The sequence below is a fragment of the Podarcis tiliguerta genome, assembly GCF_965153285.1.
Source record: "Podarcis tiliguerta genome assembly, chromosome: 12".
Taxonomy (NCBI): domain Eukaryota; kingdom Metazoa; phylum Chordata; class Lepidosauria; order Squamata; family Lacertidae; genus Podarcis; species Podarcis tiliguerta.
In genome coordinates this window covers 27,252,520-27,270,467 of record NC_139545.1, presented here as the reverse complement: position 1 = coordinate 27,270,467, position 17,948 = coordinate 27,252,520, and the positions used below count along the sequence as shown (strand labels likewise).

The following is a 17,948-nucleotide window of genomic DNA, read 5'->3' as shown; positions in this document are numbered from 1 at the left end:
GCCTCTGATAGCATAATCAGATTCCAGCTTCAAAACTTCTGTGGCATTTGAGTTGTTGTCATTTATAACTTGGAAGTGAACCTGCCCAAAATTCCCTGGATACACACAGAGAAATTGATAACAGACTGCCTCTTTTATGACTCCAAGGAGGCCACACCAATCACATCACTATTGGCAGTCGATATGATTTTTGACATGCTGTAAAAAAAAAAAAGCAAGTGAGCGAGCATAAAAGGTCTTACGGCATTTGTTTAGATGAAGAATGGGCTCTCAAGCTGTGCCGGGGCAAATTTTGGGTTTCAGTCCTGGTACCCCAGGGATTGTACTGCAGACAAAAGAGAATTCCACATTTATCTTATAAAACGAGGCAGCTGCCCAATCCAACGATGCTTAAAAAATAAAGAAGGGAGGAGGAGGAGGCCGGGAGGAGCAAGCAGAAAGGGAAAGGTCAATGTGCAGTGTCAGACTCCCAAGCTGAATGATCTCAGGAAGTGCCAATGTAACACCTTGCAGGAATTCAGGCAGGCAGGGCAGAAGTGTTAAATTAGGCTTAGCTGCAGACTTCAATGTGCCAAACGCTGTATCCCCTTGGAGTCAGCCAAGCTCCTTTCAGCAGATCAGAATGATTTGATGTTTGTGCTACAAAAGTACCTCGGGGGGGGGGGGAGTGAAGGTGCATCAACCCTTCTGATTTAGGGGGGAAATCTTTTTAGGAAAGGACCAAGCAACATCTTTTGTGCAGAAGGATACAATGGTGATACATCGTGAGCCAGAAAGTTGTGGCTCTTTTGCGTGGTTTAGTTGCATGTAATTGGCATTAGCTGCTTATGATTTCCATGAACATGGTGGCTGCCAACATCAATGGGCACATGTTTAGAACTCTTTGAAGAAGGATATTTTTTCTTCTGATATTCTTATCCTCAGTGTCTGATAAAGCACTGGCTATGTAAGAATGGGGGTGGGGGGGGGAGAACCACCATTGGAATCCCGAGAATTATACTGTTAAAAGTTTTGCTTTTTATGTGCCTCCTTTTTCTACTACTTTATGGTTTCGTTTTGGTTTTGGCATAAGATTTCCCCTTGCATTTCATGAAATGGCCAGAAATACTTCCCATTTCTTTTTTTTAAAAAAATAAAAATTCTGAAAGTTTTAGTGCAAATAGAAAATGTGTTTGGGTGTGTGATAACACAATGCTCTGGAGGCATAGCTTGACCACTCCTGATTTAGGACAAGTTCACAGTACACCTGGTTTTGAGTATTTCTTTTATGATTCTCATGCAGAGGTGAAGCAACTGCCCCTCTCCATTGATCCTCAGCATTCAGGTGCGATAGTGACAAATAAATATATTAGTTCATGCCTTGCTTTGGCAACAGCCCTACTTATCTGTTCCCACGTACTTAGGGATGCAGAATGAGGTCTTCCATTTCAGGTCCACATCCCAGATAACAGGTAAACAGGTACATTCTGCTATTTATATTTATTAGCAGTTTGCATCATACATTTACACCTATTATTATTTCATGTTATAGCAAGTTTCTAGAGACTAGATTATGAGTCTTTGTAAACTGTGTTTCTAAAGGAACTTTTGTTATTGCCAAATGCCAATGCGTTTGCATTATTAAGTTTGTTATGAATAAAAAATCATTTTAAGTTAGAGCTTAATAATTACTTCACTGTTGATATACTTCTTCTTAATTGTATTTCAGTTCAACAATTACTTTGATAAAATACATATTTTGTTATGTGCAGATGGCTTTAGATACCTATTAGATCCATAAATTACCATACAGCATATATTCAACACAGAAAACAGCAACAATTTGTTATTGACAAAGGACAGCTGGTCATATAAAGGACCCCATTACCTTCATAACTTAGGGCCTCATCAAACCTAAATCTGACCCTGAACATATGACAAGCCATCCACTAAGGGTGACTTAAGTTCTGACATATACGTCTTTGCCTCTTTGGTCGTGTGAAAACTAAACACAAGTGGAGAAGCTGAACTTTTGGCTCTATAACAAAATGATGCATGCAATTGTGCAGCAATTTCATTCCTGTGAAATTTACCTAGCTATCCTAGGCATATTTATGTAGATCTAAGTTCTATGAAATCAGTGCAACTTGCTTCAGAGTGAGGCGGCTTGGAAAGACCATTTCAGACAAATGTTTTCACAGTAAGAAATTGTTAATTGCTGCCATCCGGGGACCCGTGCCCTGGTTCTTTTGCGGTGGGTCCTGGATTTCAGCAGCAGACAACATTAGTGGAGCAGCAGCAGCAGCGGTGCTCACCTGACCGCCCAGCAGCTGAGTCCCCACCCTGAAACGACAGCAGGCTTCTGTGCTAGATTGCGTCACCTTTCCTAGTGTTATGTACTGAGCTGAATCCTAGAACAATAGGATCCACAATGTAGCAGTCTGATTAGTCTGCACGAGCCACCCAATCCAGCTCCAGGTGGAAGTGAATCAGCGACCTAATTGGCCTGCAGGAGCAGCCAATCAGGCTTCTGGAGGAGGTGAATCCACAACCTGATTGGCCTACAGGAGCAGCCAAGAATTAGCCAGTCACGCAGGGCCCATTGTGTAAATAATGTGTATATAGCTAGACATTTGGGGGAATGTTCATTCATTGCTACTATGAGCTGAATAAAGAGCATGAAATTCACACTTGACTGCAAGTATATTTCACCTAGACTCATGGACTTCTGCCAACAAGGCCTGGGAATGGCAGGTTCTTTGATGACACTTGGATCTTAATGGCACACAGAGTTCTTAAAGGCAGGAACACTTTGGAAAAGGGATGGATTTAGTTTCTACTTGCTTGCCACTAAAGGGCAAAGTGTGTGTGTGTGTGTGTGTGTGTGTATTTTCTCTGGAAGCAAACGGCAAAGTGTGAGCCTCTAAAAGCTTTGGTACCTACGGAGACACATGGATTCAGTAAAGAAGGCATAAATCACCAGATGACATGGCAAATCTGTGGCTTCCAGAATGACTTCTCATTGTCGCTGTGGATGATACCTGCAGATCCCTTCCCAAACCTGCAACCCTGTATCTGTGAGTTCAGAATCTATAAGAGGAAACCTGCCCAGCCATTTCCTTTGTTAGGGCATTGACCTCAGCTGACTAGTTAAGTACTTCCATGTACTTTAAAAAGAAGTCACCCTGTCACCAGTGAGGCAAATGGGGTAAGCCCCCTCACCTGGCTGAACATGAGATCACCGTGTATGGAAGAAGAGGAGGAGGAGGAGGAGGAGGAGGAGGAGGAGCCTGAGTTTGGCTGATGCTGGAAGTTGGAGACACAGAGGCTCATATTTGCTCTTGACTAAAGCTGTGGCTCTTGACTAAAGCTGGAAACCCAATGAGGAAGCAAGGCCATCTGTCCTATGCTCAGCTTGTATACATGTGCAAATGAAACCATATACAGTGGTACCTCTGGTTACAGACGCTTCAGGTTACTTCAGGTTTCAGACTCCGCTAACCCAGAAATAGTACCTTGGGTTAATAACTTTGTTTTTTTCCAAAAAATGTATTGCTTTTCACAATATTATAAACAAACAAACAAACAAACAAGACAAACAAACAAACAAACACACAAGACAAACAAACATAACAAACATAAATCATAGCCTTATTGAAAATTACCGTTATTAACTTTGTTAAGTAACTTCCTCGCTTCCCCTTAGTTGAATTTCATTGCTTCAGTATGAGAACTTTGCTTCAGTATGAGAACAGAAATCACATGGCAGCAGCACGGCAGCAGTGGGAGACCCCATTAGCTAAAGTGGTACCTCAGGGTAAGAACAGTTTCGGGTTAAGAACGGACCTCCAGAACGAATTAAGTTCTTAACCCGAGGTACCACTGTATCCCAGGGACACCACAGTCTCTGATGACCTTCATTCCAAGGAAACCTAACCCTGGCTAAGCACTGGAACCCCTGAAGTCTCTTGCCAGTCAGAGACTGGGGTGTGTGTGTGCAACACTAGCTTTCACTCCACACTTCCAGAGCACAAGAGTGCTGCTGAGAGTGTAGAGGAGAATAACTCATCTTCCTTTCAGAACATATTACATGGGCCTATTATTTCTGCAAGAGTTGCAGGTGGGGGGAGGCACACTTATGCAGGCTGTAGGTAAAAATCCGGTAGCTTTCACATGGGATAGATGTAAATTAATTTTTATTTAAGCCATTCAGCCTTTTTGAATAACTCCACACACACACTTCTGGGACAGGTAGTTTAATTTCTATCATCTGGGGCTTTCCTATGGTCTAGCTTTGTTACACATGCCAGTGATTGAGCTACGTAGGATGTATTTGGAAAAGCTCGAAACGACTATATTCATTCAGGAAATTCTGAATGAAGTAAATCCATATGTGCCTTAAGAGTCTTAGACTTCAGAGTGGGACGGCATATTCTGGCTTGTAACATTGTCATGAATAATTCTGCCTGTTTGAAGTGTTGCTGAAATATGAACAATGTTGATGCCTTAAATTTTAGTGTAGTTGTATTTCAAAACTTAAGTGTTGGCGCTCATTTTCCCTTGGATATATATTACCTATAGTGTTCCATATCATTTAGATGGTGCAATGTTGGTTCAGGCTGGTGGACATATGGAAGAGGGCTTTTTCAATGGGGCCCCCCCACATTTTGGAGCCCACATTTAGGATTCAACCATCTCCATCATTGAACTGAAAACATATTTGTTTACTATCAGCTTTTCAAAATCTTAAGGATTTTAGTTGTGCTGTCATTATGTTGCTGTTTTATCTTGCTATCACTGATTTTATAGCTCTGACCACTGTTTTAATGTTACTTCTGGCTGCCTCTGTTCGATTTTGTTGTGATAGTTTCCTTTTAGTTTTAACGCTGATGTGTTTATAGTGACATCAGTTTGTTGAATTTATATTTGTTTAACATATTTGGTTTTTATATAAACCAATTTATATATAAACCAATATATAAATTTGTTTAATTTATATATTACTGCAAGTTGCCCTGCAAAACTGCCCCCCCAAAAGAGGGAATATAAATTTAATAAAAGTAAAATAAAATAAATTCTAAGGGACAGAGAAGACTAGTGGTAATCATCAAGCTGTTACTGGTGGCTTCCCGTCTATGATCCGATTGGCCTGGGCCCACTTTTGCTCTGCTCCAATAAGTGCTGGGCAGCTATCCTTCTTAATTACTTTTGAGTAATGTTACAGGGCTTTGGAGAACCATGGGAAATCACAATGATAGCCACTAGAAGAATACAACTAGCACTATCACCCTTGTCCTTATCAATGCTAGGATATCTGTGCTATCTATGGCAGTTTCTTGAAAATGGTTCCCTGCCCTAGCACTTAATAGTCATCTCAGCAATTCTGCTATTGCAGAACCTTAAAAGCGTATCTATTTAATGCGTATTTAAGCTTTATTGATCACTTACTGCAATGGTTGTATCCAATTGCCATTCAGCCTCCTTAGCATATTCTCCTATATGCCTGTTAACTAAGATTTCATTTCATGTATGTGACGGAATGAGCTTGAATCTGCAAAAGAGGTTTGTTTTTGAGGTACCAAATGTTTTTTGGTTGTTTTTTTTTTTGCTGCTCCCATGAGTGAAATGTTAATCCCTGAGGAAGGTGATGCCCGTGGAGACCCCCCCCCCTTATTTGTACAACTACCCCCCCCCCATCTGACCATCTAGATGACACAGCTGCCACCTGTGTTAGCTGGCAGTGGGAGCAAAGAGAGGAGACCATTTGCTCTGGACATTGGTGGGGTCCTCTCACAGTCATACCCCACAAATTTGACCTGCCTTCCCTGCCTGCTCACAGGTGCTAAATTGCAGACCCTTTTCTGATTCATGTTGGCAGCGACTTTGAAATGCCTCTTATTTTAGGAATATGAACCATAGCTGCCTCCCTCCAATACACTAAAAAAAAGAAAGGTGTTTGCTACAGCTTGAGTTCATTATAACAGAGCTTTCCTGTAAGCACATGCCATTTCATTGAAGCTTTTGTTCTGGCTTTTGCAAAAGCAAATTCTTTTCTTAGAAGTAAGGCCACTCTGAGCGTATGCTGCATCTATTACCGCGGCCTGGTGTCTAACGGGCCTGTTAGCTAGGGCCAGCTCTGGCCTATGTAATGCTGTTTGTAATGAGAAATCTAAACAGGGAATGGCAGTGAGGCATGACAGGAATGTGTTTCCATTGGAGAAGTTGGTGTAGAGAAAAAGTATAAGCAAAGCCATGTCCAGAAGGCCTTTTCAGCTGGCCAAGTCGGAAGACTAATGTTATTGTACATTGGCTGTCACCCTGCCAGCCCTCCCTCACTGATTTGTTTTCTCTTAAACTCTCTCTCTCTCTTCTTTCCCTCCCCCACCCCCTCTGCTAACTGTTTGCTCAGGTGGACAGTGACACCATTTGGAATGAGCTGCATTCGTCCGGTGCTGCACGCATGGCTGTTGGCTGTGTCATCGAATTGGCTTCCAAAGTGGCCTCAGGAGAGCTGAAGGTGAGGTCTGGGTTGCATTGTGTGTGGGAAAAGTGGGGCGGGGGGAGAGCTGAAAGCGATGTTGTTGTTCTGGGGTTGAAGGAAGGGGAGCGGAGACCGGAGAATGGGGAAGATGGCGGGTCACTAAGGTGTGGTAATCTAAATAGCCTCGCTTGGCAATCAGCAGATCGTTTTATTACTCGAAGCCTTCCAATTCACTAGAGAGAGTTTTGCTTGCCAGCGTACTACAGTATTATTGCAGTCTCTCTCTCTTTTTTGTTTTCCCCGCCCCGGAGTCAATTGCACAACCGTTGTCCGAGTTAGAAATGACTCAGAGGATGTACAGATCTGGCACGCCATTCTGAAATTCCCTTTTGAAATGAATTTTAAATAAATTATTATCGGGTTGAAAGCATGGCCTCAAAAATGCCACCCAAGGCGAAGAAAAGTAAATAATGGACCTGTGGGCTTTGAAGAAAGAACGAAACTGTTGATTGGAAGGGTAATGGTGCAGGCTATGCCTTTCCATCAAACAATCGCAAATTCAAAGCACTTCCCCAACCCAAACTCGGTTTTTGAGCTTCCTTTCTACACGATCTGAAAAGAATGAGATACAAAACCCAAATTATCCCCAGTCTAAACAATTTATAAAACCTGCATGCTCGACAGACGTTGACATTTTGTTTGATGTTATAACAACCCGGTTTTAAAGGTAGGCTCTGTAAAGCCCAAATGGTTAGATACCCCAATGAACTTTCTTGGACGTGACACGCCATCAATACAATTGATGTTAGGTAAAATAGCAATGGATTTCACCCAGTGACCAAAGTCTACTGTTACGGTTCAGATCTAAATGAAAAGTATGTAACTTTCTTTCACATGCTTACAGTTTCATGGTGATTTGGGGCTTTTTTGTTTTTCCTCCATTGGGGCAAATGCAGTGTGGGGTTGGGTGAATTGGAAGTGAAGGAGAGGGGGAAATGGGTGAGTGCTTTGAGGGACCTCCTAGGAGATGGGGCACTTCCTGATACCTGCCCGTCTATGCTAAACAGCTTGGGGGGGGGGTAAGGATAGGAGATTGAAAGAATGAGAAACTGCGAGAACTGAAATGGACAGGTTCTTTTATTCCTAGCCGTGGCTACCATAGCCTTGGGACACCATCCCTCAAAACCTGAACTGTAATGAACAGCTTATTTAAATCCCAGTGATTTCAGTAAGATTTAAGCATGGTTCCATTAGCAGGTTATATTTACATGCTTACTGAGGAAGTCACTACACCTTAGATTCAATCACCTATCTGTAAAATGTGAAGAACAATGAAGACACTAAAGTACAGAGATCAAAAGCACCTTATTTATATGGTGTACAGGGATTTATATTGTAACCCATCTGAACGTTTGCAAAATGGTGGCCTCTTGAGGACATATTGCATGGCGATGCTCTGGCTGTGCAGAAGGCTAATCATCTGAAGCCACCAGCTAAAAGGAATAGGCATCATCACTGCGACCTCTATTCTCCAGTTTTCCCAGTTGTTGCAGATACATGGTAACTATTCCTTCACTGGGTACAGGTCCATGAAAGTTTAACTATGGATACGTGGAATAATGTTCTACAGAGGCTCTGAATATGTCCTACCTTCTACACTTTTCAAGCCAACCATGCTGCAAGTTTCCCAAAGAAGCCACAGCCAATACATGTTTGCTTTATGTATCATTTATTTATTTATTTAGATAGCTTGCTTCCTGCTGTTCAGTTTAAATTTTTCAATGAATCCCTCAAAGCTGAAAATAAGCATAAATTCCAAATAAAATAACAAAACAGTAAATAGCTTGGATTCTCTCTGAGAGAGTCATACTCTGAGTAAACCCGGATGAAATCGATGGACATTGACTATGAGTTTGACACTTAAACAACCCATTAAAAACCAGCATAGAATACGAAACATTGCGATAAAGCATAAAAGCAGTAGTAAACATTAAGATCATTACTTAGTTTAAAGCAGGGGCAAATAATTCGGTTTTGTACAGGTGTTGAAAGCTTAACATGAAAACAGCCTTCCATTATGTAGGTGCCACCACTGAGAAGGCCCTGTTGCTGATAGACTGTCTACCCTGCAAAGAAAGGCACCCACACAGTTGCCTTTGTGGAAGTTCGCAACATGAATCACAGATTTATACAATCAGTCCCTTACATATTCATGCCCAAAGCCATATAAAACACACACCAGCATATTAATTTTTGTCTGGAAACACACAAGAACCTCATGGAGCCATTTTAATGCAGGTGAACTAGGCTTTGTGTGGCTAGTTCCAGTCAATGACCTATCTGCCAGATTTTACAGCAATTTACAGGAAACGCCTTGTTTTAACTGACTTGGGCTATGTACAGACTTGGGCTATGCACATGATTTCCCCCAAAGAAGCCTAGGAACTGAAGTGTGTTAAGGGTGCTGGAAAATGTAGCTCCATGAGGGGAAAACTATAGTTTCCAGGATTCTTTGAGGCAAGTCATGTGCTTTAAATGAAAGATGTGTATGCAGACGTACATCCTCAAAAATAATAATTTAGACTTCCATTTTTTTCCCTGCTTAGAAAGTATAATTGGGATGATGAATATATCAGAATTTAAAAGCTGGCCTAGATAAGAATAATCAGACATGCTTTATGTGCAGTTGACACAACCAGGATTTGCTGCAGGACCTTTATTGCTTATCTCCCAGGATTTATGGGGTCTTTCACATCGTGGATTTACTCTTCACTGTTTATCTCTGTGTAATGAAGAGCTTTAAAAACAAAGTTGTCAATCAATCTATTTTTTCAATGGCCACTGAAGTAGCTGCAGTAAAGCAACAAATACTTACATGGGTTGGGGGGGGGGCCTCGCGGTTTCCCCTCACCCATATTTATTTGCAGTTTATTTTAAGAAGAAGATTTAAAAGATTTCCAAATGGAATGTTTGTCTGGAACTGAATCCTGCAGATCAAGGTCACGCACATAGTGTTACAGCAGAATACCAACTGCATTACAATTTGAGAACACAGTGTCGTTAAAATACTATGGGACTCGGGGACTATAAATCACTCTTTTATTTGCCTTCAGAGGCACCAGGGAAGGTCAGCAGAGGATAGCCACAGGATGACACACTTTTATCCCAAATTAACATATTCATTTAGAATAACTATCACCCTCTGGTCCTGTCCTCACAGTCACTAATACAGATCCATCAGCTTACACCTAAGATCCTCCTTCAGACATCCATCTCGTTGCCACTCCTAATACCTTGGGTGTATGAAAAACACACACCAGGAATCAAATGGGGATTAGCTTATGCGGCGAACAAGCACGCACAGTGCATATTTTTTATGAAGCCTGTTCAAACGTTCTTGCCTCTCATTTCCTCTGTTGTTCTCCTTGCTCCATTCACCAGCTATCATCTCCTCTTGTAACCTTGCAGTATACAAGCTTTGGGCTTATGCTATGCCTACAACCAGAACAACAAAGAGCCTTGTGGCACCTTAAATAGGCTTACTGTGGCATAAGCATGAAGTGCTATCCTCAGTTGAAGGTCTTGATGGACATGGGGGGTGAGGGACCGTAGACACTGAAGCGGAAGAGCCAGAGCTCAGTGGTAGAACACTGCTTCACATGCAAAAAGGTCCCAGGATCAATCCTCACCATTCCTAGATCATAGGACCATGGAGTCATAGAATTGGAAGGGACCCCTGTCAGTCCTCTAGTCCAACTCTCTGCAATGCAGGAATCTCAACTAATGCATCCGTGACAGGTGGCCATCCAACCTCTGCTTGAAGACCACCAGTGCAGGAGAGTCCATATAGGGCTGGAAATGTCCCCAGCAGAAACCTGGAGATAATTGGGTATAGGATTGCTGCAGTCAAAGTAGACATTAGGGCTGCAATCTTCTGCCTATTTACTTGGTTACACATTCATGCAGAAGAGTTCACAACATTGATTTTAAACAGCAGTCTATTATGGATTTGTTTACATGAACCTGTACATATTTTTAAAATGAAAGGAGGAAGGAATCAGCTATGATTTCACTATTTTGTCCACTTAGGCTTCATTTTTAGGCATACCTGGTAATAAGTCCCATTGATCTAAATGGGACATATTTCTGAGTAGGCATGTGTAGGATTCCACTGCTAATATATGGAGACTTCCCTATGGTCACATAACATGCCTGTGGTATAGCTGAACAGTGAGCCAATTTATCAAAATCTAGGCTATTCCCACCACTGGACTCCTTGTACAGATATGCCAGATTCTATACTATGACCTGGAAATACATTTAATTTTTTGAACGAAATGAATCCTTTGTGTCCTCTCCTCCTATCTTACGTAAGTCTCAGATCAGCAACGTAACTTGATAACTGACCAAAAAGCAGGGGAATCTGATTGAAACCCTGAATCCGTAGCTATAATAAACATCTCTCCATTCCATTTGAAATCCCTTGTGAACTATTTGGTCTTTTTTATTGTTCCTGGCTAATGGACAGAATACCAGCTGTGAAACTGTAAAACAATACAGCCTACTTGAATCCCACTTTAAGGAGAGATAGTAAATGGCTTCTTTGGGTTAGGAGAATGTTGCCTCTACCTGTGGAATCTGAACAAGAATATTTTCCCACATATAAAAGTGGGTGAAATCATCCATCAAAACCAAGCTTTTTCTATTGTTATGTGGGCGCAGTTCAGGGATATTTGGCATATCACTCTACCTTTTAAGCAGGACCCTAGATCACTGGTGTGTAAGCATATCATAAATGATGAGATGTCCAATGGTCTCGCTTTCATTCAATTCTCACCCTGTATCTACTTAACTTTTTATACACGGTTGCTTCTAAGACATGAAACCTAAAGGAGATAGTCAGATTCCCTTCTCCTGGAGAGCTTTAGCACTCCATTAACTCACCTGCCCCCCACCCTGAATTTCAGCCATTTGGAACCTTAAAAGTGAATTTTCTCTGGGCTTGCATTGGGATTTGGCAGATTGATTGGTGTGCTTTAATGTGCTTGCATATCTCATGTATCAAGATCACATGGCAGTTTGGGGGCTTTAGTGCTTAAGAATGATAGCTCCACTATACCTGTATCTTAAAACTATATCTCTTTGAAGCGCATCATTCATACTGCTCACAAGAGGTGATTTGGCATAAATGGGTTGAGACTTTGCTATAAATGCAGCAGGAGCAAACCTCCAAGTAAGCAGCAGTGATACAACCAACCAGAGGGCAGGTAAGCAGCAGTGCCCTACCAGGTTGCTCACTAAGGCCCATATTATAATGCTCAACTCTTGTAGTTGAGAAGCCCGAAAGTATTCAAAACCTCATTGTTTATCATGTGACTGACTGCATGGTGGATTAACCAAAAGCACGAAGGATTTAGGCCATGATGCCAGAAATGTCAAGGCAGTGCTCTGAATTAGCAGAATCAAAGTTAAATATTGAAAATTTTCAGTGGCGGTGCTCATGAGAAAGACATGTTGCTGTAGAAATTCGCACCACTAAATGTGGTGTCATGAACTGCAGGATATATATGTAATAGGATCTATCAAATGAATAGCCAATTCCAGTGAGTTTTGGAGTAGCTATTTCCACCAGATCTGGTGACTTGCATGTTCTCTTGATCACCTAACATCCATATAGATCTCTTGGCATTAAGGCTGAACTATTCCTTTAGATACTAAGTCTACAGTAGATTTTATCAGACTGCCAACTCTCTCTCTCTCTCTCTCTCTTGCTTAATATCTAGCCTGATGAAGAATTCTGAAGAACTTGAAAAGCTTGCTTGCTATTTGTCACATTTTGATTGCTTCTAACATTTTTGTACCACCGGTACTCATATCTTGATAAAAGTGTTGTGGCTGCCAAAACAAAATGGCTGCCACCAGCATCCCAAAAAGGGATGGTTGTACTCCGTACTGGTGAGTACCATCACACACAAAAAAACTGCTCAGCACCACCCCTTTAATTTAAAAATATGTTTTTGTTTTTTAAAAAATATATATATATTGGATTTTTTACACAAAAAGTAAAACAAAACAGAACTAAAAAAGATAATTTAAAAATATGTTTAATTGAAATACGTTTTCCTGTAAATTTCAAAATGTTCTTCTAAAATTCAACTAGCTAAGAGCAAAACCACTGGAATAGGTTGGTGGGGGAGGGGTAATCCATCTCAGGATGATGCATTCTGACATTATCTTGCACATCCATTTGCACTGAAGCAAAACAAGCACAAGTCCCTTGAAACCCCTCTTCAGATGGAGTGTATGGAATTGGCCTCTTGGTAGTCAGGGATCATTTAACAGAATTAAAATAGTTTGAAATGAATATCCTTGGAAACTAAAACTGTAGGCTTTCCTGGGATGGTTCCTTTTGATATGTCAAGACTGATCAGTATCAGAACGATTTTTGCTGTATCCAGTCACTATTACGCTGCTGCCTGTTTGCTATTTCTGGGTAACATGAAGGAAACATAAAATTGCTATTTCAAATAAGTTTATATGTTTGATGTTACCCAAGGCCTTTGCCATAAAAGTCAAATACACAGGGCAGAGGTCTCAAAATATCCATCAGCCTTAAAGGCTTCCAGAATATGGGGCAAAAATGTGTGTTTTTTCTTATTCAGTCAATACAATTGACTGAAAACAATTGCCCTAACTCCAGTCCCAGAACACATAGATACAATAATTGGGATTAACTATGAGCCACAACTTTATTTGTAAATAAATAAAGTGGGATGTACACTCAACTGGTCAAGTCAAAATCCACCTTTTCAGTTTGGACATGCTATCTACCAAGATGATGGCTAGGAATTTCCACTTCCCCTGCTTACCTTGGACAGGTGATGTCACCCTGGTCCCAAACATTGGATGAAACTGACCTTTGCCCTTTCTAGCCCCCCCCCCACTTGTTTATTTCAGTGTCATCAGCTCTTCTCCACTGTGGTGCCTTACAGAGGGCTGGTGTGGCTACCTGCCTCCATGCGAGACAGGATATGGGGCAGAATTCCTTTCATGTTTTCTTGTTTTCACATGGTAAAATATATTTGAGAAAGGGATGAGAACAGCCCATTTTGGTTTAGCCATTGTGGGGGGAAAGAACTGAGAATTGCTACAGAATAAGGGCCAGGGGCAGAGGTATGTGACTTTCCCTTGCCACAGAGGAATCAACGGAACATCACATTAAAGATAAAGTCTGGATGACAGAGACAGGCAGCTCTGGGCTGAGGCGTTGCCGGCTGAAAATCTAGGGACCACAGACCACAAATTTTCCATGTCTCTGAATCTTATCTTAAACCTGGCAGATGGTGTTTTTAAGATGCTGTGAATCACTCTTCCTTGTCAGTCTGTAAAGCACGTATCATAAACTCTGTGAGGTGGAAAGACTTGCCAAACCATTTCTGTGCTATTTCCGACAATGTTTAACTGGGACACCAGCTGATTTGCACAGGGAAATTTTTGCGTAATAATGTTATTGCTTCGTTAACATAAAATAATCCAGTTCATGATTGTACTTCTCTGAGATGACTGTTTTGTTTCAGGTTCATTGGGGGGTTTTCAGAGTATCTCTCCCACATGCATAACAATGCCAACAAGGAATGCCAAATTGAGAATCTGTATAATAAGAGACAAAGAATAACGACTGTGTGACTAAAAAGTTAAGGCACTTAAACGAATCAGTATGGTCATTGATGCTCAATAACTAGCACAGGCTAACAAGCTTACACTTAAAATAATATAAACATAGTAGTGGGATTATCTGGGCCAGCTCACTAAAGTAATAGATTTCTCTAGTCTTACATCAATTTGCACCAGATTCTTCTTTAAAACTGTCACTGATAGTCAGTTTGTTTCCTTGACTAACTGTGATTAGAAGACATGTCCTGGTATTCAACCTAAAGCTGACTTGCAGCTTGAGCCAATTGCTTCTTTCCTCTCCTTGGTTTCCTTGGTGATCCAATATGGTTCCCAGCATTATTTTTTTCAACTTCACTAGTTGGCCAAAGTGATTGCAAGAAACCAATCATGGCTTCTATCAGGCCCCCGAAGTGTGTTCTGAAGGCTTCTATTTTCATTATCTGAAAATTCCTGAACTGCATTCCAGTGAGGAAAACGAAGATGGTGTATGGGATTCATTCTGTTTGGAAAATAAACAATATGCCACATATTTAGCACGTAACTGAGTGATACTTTATAAATGAGGAGACTGGGCTTTCATTGTCCTTTCCAATAGGCCAGTGATATGAGATGAAAGAGTGATTCTTCCCCACTCAGACTTTGATATACTGCTGATTTGTCATTCCTGTTTTAAGCATTTCTAGACTTTAGACCAAGTTTGATGCATTTCTACTCCATCATATCCTGAAGTTTAAAACACACAAAAATCAGGCTTATAATGACAAAGACATGAATCTCTCCTCTAATGTGCATTTCTGTCAGTCAGTTTAACCTTCTGTTGACGTATAATGGTGTCTGTATCCTAGTATAAACAAGCGTCTGTGTAAAAATGCTTTGAATTTATGTGTGTTGGCTACATTTTCAACATATCGCTCCATGTTAGACTGTCTATCTCTGGAGTATATTTTTACGTTTCTGTCTGACCTTCACCCACTGTTCTGAGATCACTGTCTGGTATTTAGTATTGCCCAAATAAATGAATTCACATTCCCTCCTGCTAATATGGGACAATGTTGTGAAGAACTAGTAGCCACAGACGTGTGAGGATTTTTGGGAGAAATGGAGAACTGCTGATTAGCTCAGTCTGGCATAAGTGCTTAAGATTGATTAGTCATTTGCTGTGGGGAGAAATATCATGCCCTCAAAGTAATTTAGTACCAGGGTCATACTATAGCCCACCCCGTCCACCACAAAAACTATTACGATGATCTTGAGATAGCCTAAGATCTCCTTTGGAAAACAGCCAAAGGGAGGAAATGTAATGTAAAAACTAGGGTTGAATGAAGAACGGGTCTCCTGAAATTCTACATACTTCTGTGGATGACATATTGCAGGAGTGACAGATGCTCTGCTCGGTCTCTGATCCAAGGTTTGGCCATCCATTAACACACATTAACATACACAATACAGACAATAGCGTGTCATAGGCCAAGAGAGCCTAAACTGTAATAGGTTGAGTCAAGCAAGTAACCAGCCCATTTGCTTCAGTCACAATGGCTTGGAGCACTCACAGAAAACTTGAGAAAAACAAATGCTATTCCTGTCCCCCAATCAAATGACAATGAGTCAGACTCTGAGCAAAACCCACACCACTCTGAAAGTTATTTTGTATTAACTCCCACTATCAAATTCCCATTCGCTCTGTGGGATGAAGAGGCAACCCATAATTTGATGGGTGATTTAGCAGAAATGGGATGGCTGGCTGGGTTTCCTGAGAAACACCTCCTCTGGATCTGGAATATCTTAACAACTCCAGTTCTGTAACCAACATTCCCTTCCTGGGCAAGGTGCTTAAGAAAGAGTCAACCAACTCTGGTTGTTGATGGGTGAAACTGATTTTCTAGATCTGTTTTCAGCTAGGCACTGAAACTACCTTACTGCCCTGCTAGAGACAAGGCAAGTGTGACTCTATTGATTATTCTGGACCTCTTATGGGGTTTCTGTACCATCAACAGTGTCATTCTTCTGGCTGAACTGTTTCCAGTTGTTCCTGGGGTATCTTTGCTCTGGCATTTATACTTTTGGGTCTTCTAGGATTCTATTCTGTCCCCTGTGCTGCTGTTCCTACATGAAATCACTGAGTGAGGTCATCCTGGGATTTAGTGCCACCCGTGTGCTGATGACATGTAGTTCTATTTCTCATTTTCATATAGCCAGCTGAGATGGTGGAGGTGTTAAATCAGTGCTTGGCTGAGGAGGATGGCTTGGATGAGTGCCAATCAATCCAGACAAAGAACAGTCTGGAAAGTTCAGTTGATGCAAAATATGGTGCGAAGAGCATTAAGTGGGACTGATGAGCATTGTGAACATATGAGGCCAGTCCTGTATTTCCCATCTCTTTCTACACCTGATTCACCACATCACCATCTCTGCTGCTTTACTCCTCTTGCTTTCAGTAAGAATAGCAGTTTGGCTGATGGGAGGCCAGATGCATGGTGGTCCTTGCTGGCCACCCTTCTTTGCTGGTTTCCTCCGGGTGACTATACCAACTTTTGTCACTTGGGACCATATCTAAAGGATTTGTTCTTCCCTTACATACTAAAGCCCTTCTCCATGTGCCGCCACCAACGGAGATGTGGTGGGTGGCTGAGAGAATCATAGAACTGTAGACCTAGAAGGAACCACAAGGGCCATTTTGTCCAAGAGAAAGGACCTTTTCTGCTGTGACGTCCTCAGTTGTGGAACTAAAATGTCTTCTCTCCCACAATAACCCACCTGGCATCTACCTTAATGTCTTCTTGTCTTATTTTCCCAGGCCTTTTAAACTTTACTATGTGTTTTTATTTTTAAAAACTGTGAAAAGTTTGTTCTTTTTTGGCTCTCTGTTCTAGTTGATCACTGCTGCAGTATTTTAATCCCTTGAACCCTGTTTTAAAGTGAGTTTTTCTTCTTATTTCAGCCTTATTTCCTGCTGCTTTTTTTTTGAGTTATGGTTTTTAATTAGTTTTTATTTTGTACATCGTCCAAGGGAACTGTTGTTATTAGGTGACAGATACATGGTATAGATAAATACAGTGGTGCCTCGCAAGACGAAAAGAATCGTTCCGCGAATCTCTTCGTCTTGCAGTTTTTTCGTCTTGCGAAGCAACCCTATTAGCAGATTAGCGCTATTAGCGGTTTAGCGGCTATTAGCGGCTATTAAAGGCTTAAGGGATTAGCTGCTAAAAGGCTATTAGCAGCTTAGTGCCTTAGAAAAAGGGGGTGGGGAGCGGGGGGAAAATCGCAAGAATCGCAAGACATTTTCGTCTTGCGAAGCAAGCCCATAGAGAAATTCGTCCTGCGAAGCACCTCCAAAACGGAAAACCCTTTCATCTAGCGGGTTTTCCGTCTTGTGAGGCATTCGTCTTGCGGGGCACCACTGTACATACAAAAATTGAAGATATCAAGTATATCTCAAAGCCTTCCTAAACAGAGAAGAATAAAAGAGCATCTGCACCCCCGTCCTCCAGCCCTGTCACTGAGGTCCAGCGCCAAGGGCTTCTGGTGCTTCTCTCACTACAAGAAGTGAGGTTGCAGGGAACCAGGCAGAGGGCCTTCTCGGTAGTGGCACCCATCCTGTGGAAGGCCCTCCCATCAGATGTCAAGGAAATAAACAACTATCTGACTTTTAGAAGACATATGAAGGCAACCCTGTTTAGGGAAGTTTTTAATGTTTGATGTTTTATCATGTTTTTAATATTCTGTTGGGAGTCCCCCAGAGTGGCTGGGGAAACCCAGCTAGATGGGCAGGGTATAAATAATAAATTATTATTATTATATTATTATTTTCAGTTAC

The 17,948-nt window shown here is 41.4% G+C and overlaps 1 protein-coding gene across 5 annotated transcripts in view; it reads left to right on the top strand.

Annotated features, from left to right (window-relative positions):
* HDAC9 (histone deacetylase 9) overlaps positions 1-17,948 on the top strand; it is a 423,892-nt gene that overhangs the window by 309,603 nt on the left and 96,341 nt on the right. For all 5 annotated transcript variants that reach the window (XM_083405349.1, XM_083405344.1, XM_083405343.1 and 2 more), the window contains one exon: positions 6,389-6,496. In XM_083405349.1, coding sequence (XP_083261475.1) covers positions 6,389-6,496 — 108 coding nt within the window. The remainder of the gene's footprint in view (positions 1-6,388; positions 6,497-17,948) is intronic.